The sequence below is a fragment of the Penaeus chinensis genome, chromosome 8, assembly GCF_019202785.1.
Source record: "Penaeus chinensis breed Huanghai No. 1 chromosome 8, ASM1920278v2, whole genome shotgun sequence".
Taxonomy (NCBI): domain Eukaryota; kingdom Metazoa; phylum Arthropoda; class Malacostraca; order Decapoda; family Penaeidae; genus Penaeus; species Penaeus chinensis.
The window spans coordinates 7925818-7933317 of record NC_061826.1 but is presented as its reverse complement, the minus strand read 5'-3'; the positions used below and the strand labels follow the sequence as shown (position 1 = coordinate 7933317).

Below are 7500 nucleotides of genomic sequence, written 5' to 3'. Positions count from 1 at the left end.
TTCATTAGTTTTTAACCCAGTGCTGACAGATATTAGAAATCTGATAGCATCATGAACTCTTGTGATTTCTGGCAGTGTCTAGACGCTGGGCACGGGAGTCCGTTACATGTAGCGGAACTCCCACTCCATGTGCTCTGGCTCATTGCCGCATGTACAGCCATATCCCGCAGACCAAGGGGTATGTTATGACACCTGTACACGTGATACTTTGGGAACATGTCAATAATTCATATGGATATAAATATTCTAAAGGACTGCACTGGCTGTGGGGATAGTGCTTTTACAGGGTTCTGGAAATAGAGCCCTGTAGGGAAAAGCAATGATCAGTTTTGGTGTCGTGTGGCAATTTTTGAGGTAGTCTGTGCACTTCGGATGAGGTTCACTTGTTGGTTTGTTTTAGTTGGAGATTGTTATAAACTTTTATCAGTGTCTTTACATTTTAGGATGCTCTTGAGCATAGGATTATTATTCAGTATGATTCCTTTTCTGTGAGTAATATATAATTGTTTTTGGTAATTGTTTGCTGATTCTATCTAATTTTCCATTTCATTATGGTATCAAATGAAAATAGAGATTAACCCATCGGATCTGGTTGCCATCAAATCACAAAAAATCGGGGCATTAGACTTATGTGAGCGGCCACTCTGCAGGGTGGCCGTGTGTGGTGCATATGAACGCGTGTGTGGTGACAAGACTCTATGCCTCCTATTTGCAAAGTTATTTAACCCCTTCACAATGGGTCACGTCTCTAGACGTCATAACAAACCGCTCGAAATGTACCATGTGGCGCACCAAAGCGTTACGAGTCGGTGATTCGGCTTGATGTACCAAACTCCTGCACTCAAAGTCAGTGTGTTGCCATTGATTGCCAGAGCATAGAGTTTTTTTTTTCTTTTTTTAGTTTTCATCACCCATCACCAAGGGGTTAATATTCAATTTTCTGTAATATTATTTGTGTTGCCACTCACAGTGCCAGGAATACAATGCTGAGCATGGAAATGGTGTCCTTCATGCAGCCGGCGCTCTTCCAGTTACGGCTCATGGATATTCCACACTCATATATCGATGGGAATAATGCAGAATTGCCATATGAGCAAAATAAACCTCCCAATAGATGTGTGCACTCGTGGCGAGTCTTTTCCATCACCCCGGCCTTCACCTGAAATGCTCACGATGTCGTGTTTGTGTCACCCGCCCCTCAACCTGGATTTTAAAATGATGTGATGATCACGTCACCCAGATCCATTGGGTTAAGAGGGCCATTTCTTTCCTAAAAGTTCTTTCTTAAAAGTAACAGATTTGGCATCATTGGATTGCCTTTAATGTATATTACCAAGATGCCATAGTTGAGATGTGTTTTAATGATGGTAGAGGTAGTTAGTAACTATATTTATGGTAACCTATTGCAATGTCTGTTGACTAGTTTTACAGGAGTTCTGGTTGCACAGGGTAGAGTGCACAACTGACATGTGGGAGCGCCTGATGTCCGATGTTCTCTCCTTCCGTTGATACATGGAGGATTCTTTGTTTTGCTGGGCGGGAGTTGGGGGGCTGCCTGATTCAGTACTGTGATTATAACAGACTTTGAGAATTCCACACTGTACACACATAACCAGAAAAATATTCAATAGATATTGCAATACTATACCATTAATGTAGCCACAGCCATTTAGAATGAGCTCAGTAGCCATTGTGCCTGTTGGTTTACTGGCAAAGTCAGCATCAAATTTTGTTTATAATTTTACTGTATAACAATCAGAGTGACTTGAAAAACAGTATATGGAATCAATAAGTTCATCTATGACATTTCTGGGACTAATTTTAAGTAAGAAATTCTTTAATATTGAAATATAATAATCACAGCAACTATTTTGACTTTCATCTTTCACTGATAGGCAATTGAGTGATGCATTTTTGTTTTACTTAACCCCTTCGATCCAGTTAACATGACCATCATGTCGTGGGTGGTGTGACATGAACATGCTGTCATGGAAATATTTGGCTGACAGCTAGGGTGTGAAGCAAACTTGCCATCATGAGAACTTTGATGGAATACTAGGGAGATAGAGTCCCACGAGTACACAATGCTTTTGTAGGCTGGTTAGACTTAGTGGGAAGTTAAGAAGGGGCTCTTGCATTATTTCCATCGATAAACGAGTGTGGAATGTACCATCCATGAACCATGACTGGAAGAGCGATGGCTCAAGGGAAGATGCTGTTTCCATGTTCAGGATCCTGTTCCTGCCCACTATGATGGTGATACAGGTAGTGTTACAGAAAAAAATAAAAGTAATAAAATTGTTTTTTGCTTGACGTAAAAAAATCTAGATAGGCTATATCATGTACATGGTGATCACTGTTACCTCTCTTCACTACACCACACACTTAAGGTCAACAGACTTCCTCTATTTATATTGTAGCAGGATAGAGCTTGGACTGGTTCCTTATCTGATGATAAGGAACCAGGGATTTTGTCAAAATACTAAAATTAATGCGCTAATCACATATAAATTTTCATAGTGTGAGACCTGGCTCTGAACTGAGTTGATTAATTTCTTGTTAATAAATAACAAGAAATAGTCCTTGCCTATGATGAGGACTGTTGAAATTTTGTCATAAAAAGGGGGGGGGGGAGCTAGGAATTTGTCACTCTTAGTATGTATTGCATATACTAAATCCAAAATCTTGATTTTCAAAAAAAAATTCCTTAGCTTTGGAACAGTAAGCAAAAAAGCATGCTTTAAGTTATATTTTATATTCAGGCTCCATGTTATCCATGAATAACAGTACATGGAAGTATGTATAAGACTTTTTTTGTCTTGGCAGGATGACAGTGCCATGCTACTGTAATTGCTTCCAATATCTTTGCTATAATCGACTAGTATAGACTAAAGCAAACTATTATAAATGGTAAGTACACATTTAGGTGATCAAAAATACAAATTGTCATCAGTGACACAGTGCTTTCAGTAAGAGTTCCCATCGTCTTTGCTGGTAATTTTATGCTACGAGAAGGTTGGATTAAGTTGCGACTATTAGACCATGGGTTGAGGTTAAAGTGCAAATGTTATGACATCTCTTGAAGTATAGATTTACAGACTTTGATAAAAAGTTGTTGGATTAACTTGACTTGTTTATATCTGCTAATCTGTGTGTTCCTTTTAACTATTATATATTATTACTATTATTTATTATTATTGTTTTTTAGACTATTATTTTTTGCTACTGCTTGGTAATATGATTTCTTTGTCCAGGGATATTTACCTTTTGCCCATTATGGTTTGAATTGACAACAGCCGTGTATAGTTTGAGTGAATTCTATCATATTACAGAAGATTTTTCAGGGATGAAGATTGCAGCACAAGCTGTAAAATTACAAAAAAACAAAATAACAAAAATGAAAACACATCAAAGGAAGTAGAGTCAGGGAGTACAGACTATAGGCCTTGGAAAATGGCAAAAAGGCAAACAAATGCTTATGCAGAGAGAGAGATAATAACATGGGAAAGGGGAGGTAAGGAGTAAGGGTGTTCATGGGCCTGACCTATGAGCTCCACACCCATGAGAATAGCAAGCGTTAAATTCATATGGGGAGATACAGAAGTTGATGGTAGAACTGCTTGTGTGATTGGACCTTTTTGAAGCCATCTGTTTGTAAACAAAAGTATGTACCTATTATAAATAGGTTTAATATGAATAACATTCCAAGGGTGCTTTTTGATTCTTGAGAAGGGTTATTCATCTGATGGAGTGAGTGACATTTGGAAGTATCATAAACCGAATGTTGTAAGAGTTCAACTGTTCAGTGATACCGGCATGAGTGTGGCTGTCTTTTTGTGGCCCATATTCTAGATTGTGTTAATTTAGCAGAGATCTTCATTAACATTTCCCTTGAAATATAATATTTGTTTATACAGTTAAAAGTATTTCGATGTTTAAAAACTAGACGTTACACTTACAAGAATGAATTTTGGACTACAAAAAAATAGGGTATGTACGTTTGGAGACTATGTTGAAGCTGACCTGACAGAAATAAAACATGTGTTGCTTAAAATTGCAGCCAGGTATTGTTCATGTTCAGGCAGAGCACATGAAGAGAAGCCCATGAAGACTATATGACCCAAGATTTGGAGTCTTGTACGATACTCCTCTGATCACTTTGGTGAAGTTTACCTTGAAAGCCATTCTGTATTTATTTATGAAGTGAATATGAAAATTGAGCCAGCTTGTGAACTCCAGTAGTGTTAAATGATTTGTCTAAAAATAGTATGGGGGACTCATATGTACAAAGCATACATTGGAAAACTTTAAGGCCCACATGCTTACCAACAAATATGTTTCATAAACCCTTTCACTTTTGATAAATTATTTATTATTATTTACCTTGTTTTAATTTCTATTTAAAAAAGGAAACAGTTGTGAGATATTTTACATAAAAAATTGCTAGGTGGCAAAAAACAGACTCGTCAAAATTTCACTGTTATGACTTACTCAGTAGATTAACTAAAATCAAAGAAGGATGGCAAATATATATTTCATGGTACGTCTAAGCCTGCTGTCCTCTAAGTTCTGTCAATTGGAAAACAGATCTGAAATCGTATGAAAAGTAGATATTCATTACTTGATGAATATTACAGCAACTGTGACTGAAAACGTCAAAAGACTAGACCTGATTATCTTTTATTTGAAATAAGTATCACATTTGGAAAATAGAAGAGAGACATTTTCCATGATGCAATAACCCATACTGCAAATCTGTTAGCAAAATTTATGAGATGAAAAGAGGTTTTCTTTTTGGAAAAAAGGGAAAAATGGTTTTGTTTTTATATTTATAATGTGTTTTAAGTATTCTTAGTGCAGAAGTAGATAAACATGCATAGAAGAAGAATTTTGATACACAAGTACAGAAATGACTACTTAAAGATGTTTATACATATTTTTTTTGTATTTCAGATCAGGAACTTAAAAACATTATAGACAAACTTGCACAGTTTGTGGCTCGCAATGGACCTGAGTTTGAGCAGATGACCAAGACTAAACAGAAAGAAAATCCAAAGTTTAGCTTTCTGTTTGGTGGAGAATACTTTAACTATTACCAATACAAAGTTACAACAGAACAAGCAAGTAAGTAGGCTTTGCCTTGCGTACGTGATATTATATAAGGATTGTAATGAACTCAGATCCATTAGTTGGTAATAAAACACTATGTATCTTAGCTGAAATATTGTTTTGATGACGTGTTATATATACATTTTTTTTCCCTTGTTTGCCAGTGCTGGTGATTTTTCATTCTACTGAAGGAAAAGGTGAAGTTCATATTTTAAGTAGATGGGATATTTCATTATGGTTATTTTATTTTACTTTATTTTCTAAAAGTAAGCCGAGTAGTTAGGATGACAAATTATCACTGTGAATGATTAGGATTAGATTTATGATAGACACTAATTATTTGATGAATAGCGGGAATTGCAAATTTGACGAGAAAAAAAAGAGCATCATCAATGGAAAGGCAATAACAGAATGATTGAAGATTAGTATGGAATATATATATATATATATATATATATATATATATATATATATATATATATATATGTGTATACACATACATATATACATACACACATATATGCACATATATAAATTTTTAATAAAAAACAAGAGAATTTGTTGATTTGCAGAAAACAAATAGCAGATTTTATATGATGACAGATTGAAAATTGTTATTGCTACTTTTTTAATGAATTAGAGATAGATGAATGAGGGGAGTAAATTCAGTTTCTGATGAAAAAAAGATGAATGAGGGGAGTAAATTCAGTTTCTGATGAAAAAAGATCATGCCACAAGGGTTTGAGAGTAGGAACTGGAAAGAAACTTCCATTAAGACAATATACAAGAATCAGAAATAATTGTACTCTAGGTGCTTAAATAGGGGTTTCTAGACATAGTGGTGAAATGGGCATAAGTGCTCTAAGTGTATGTGGATATGCATTGGAAAAATCTAAGGCCAGATTTTTTTTTTTTTTTTTTTTTTTTTTTTGTATACAGGAGTATATTATGCAAATAAAAAGGAAAGGCCCAAGGCAATAGCAACATAGATTAAGTGGTCGATTACTTTATATTTTGGTATAGATTGAAAAGTAATCTGATTTTTACCTTACTGAAGTAAGTGTGCAGTTAGTTTACATCAGTATGTTTATCTTCATGGAATAGTACTGAAGCATCGTCAAGCCCGGGAACAGCAACAGCAGCAGCAGCCTCCCCAGCCACAGCAGCCACAGCAGCCAGCCTTGCACCAGGTTCCCCCTCCACCTCAGGCACCATTTTCCGGTGGAGGTGCTCCCGCCCCTTTCCCAGGCCCAAACTACCCTCCTGCCTATGGCTATCCTCCAACCTCAGCATACCCTGGTGGTGATGTGCCGCCGTTCCCTCAGGGAGCGGTCCCCCCGGCTGGCTTTACTCCGGGACAGTATGTTCCTCCGCCTCCCTCCAGTGAACCACCCACCGCCTTCCCACCTGTAACTACCACCTTCCCCCCAGGAGATCCAAGCTATGCAACCTCCACATCATATGCCCCAACCACCACATCTGAGCCCTTGTTCTCACACACTCCTCAGTCATTTCCTCCACCTCCTCCTGGGGATGCTACCTACACTGCCCCACAGGTAGGTTTTCATATTATTTGTAGCTAAGGTGTGAATGATTGCTATTGATAGTTGGCTAGATTCTGAAGTTTGTATGTGTTTTCTTCTACATATAATGGAAAAGTGTATATGATATTAAGTATTGTATTCCATGTATGACTGTATTTCTAGGCGGGTGAGCCTGGAGCATTTACCAACAATGCTCCAGGGTATGTGCAGCAGCCACCACCACCTCCACCTCCAACGGTGAATGTTGACACCTTAGCCAATCAACAGCAACAGCTACAGGAGCAGATACACCAAAGTGAACAGAACCTGGCTGCACAACAACAAGTAAGTGTCTTTTAAGTCAGTACTATGAATGTAATAGATATTTTAAGTGAATAAAGAATTAGGGTATTGTAAGGGATTTGGTAGACAAGAAAAAGTCTTGTTTGACACCCACAGTTTAGTTTAGTTTTTAAGTTGACAAAAATATGGATACCATCACAAATACGGAGTCATGATTGATAGTCACTGATGGAAGTCCTCCTGTTAACCCTTTAACTGAGAATTAAATTTCAAGAGCATTCCTATAATGATGTCATTTATCCACCAAAAGATGAGATTGATGTTTCTGGCTTCTGCAATACATTTTCAGCATCTTCTTGTAGGTGTTGTTTTCATATTTACCACTAAAATTCTTTGATTATTGCTCTATACAGTGCTGTATGATGAAATGTGTGACAAAAATTAAGAAAGTCTGTAAAAAATTGTCACTCACAAAGGGCTAAATCAGAAGTTATAAAAATCAAGAGGCAGTAATTTTGCTCTTACTGATATAATATTGTACATGTATAAGACTTATAAGGCTGTC

The 7500-nt window shown here is 36.8% G+C and overlaps 1 protein-coding gene across 1 annotated transcript in view; it reads left to right on the top strand.

Annotated features, from left to right (window-relative positions):
• LOC125027770 (calcium homeostasis endoplasmic reticulum protein-like) overlaps positions 1 to 7500 on the top strand; it is a 32789-nt gene that overhangs the window by 605 nt on the left and 24684 nt on the right. Inside the window, exons 2-5 of the mRNA XM_047616907.1 lie at positions 4954 to 5124; positions 5274 to 5306; positions 6214 to 6665; positions 6816 to 6977. Coding sequence (XP_047472863.1) covers positions 4954 to 5124; positions 5274 to 5306; positions 6214 to 6665; positions 6816 to 6977 — 818 coding nt within the window. The remainder of the gene's footprint in view (positions 1 to 4953; positions 5125 to 5273; positions 5307 to 6213; positions 6666 to 6815; positions 6978 to 7500) is intronic.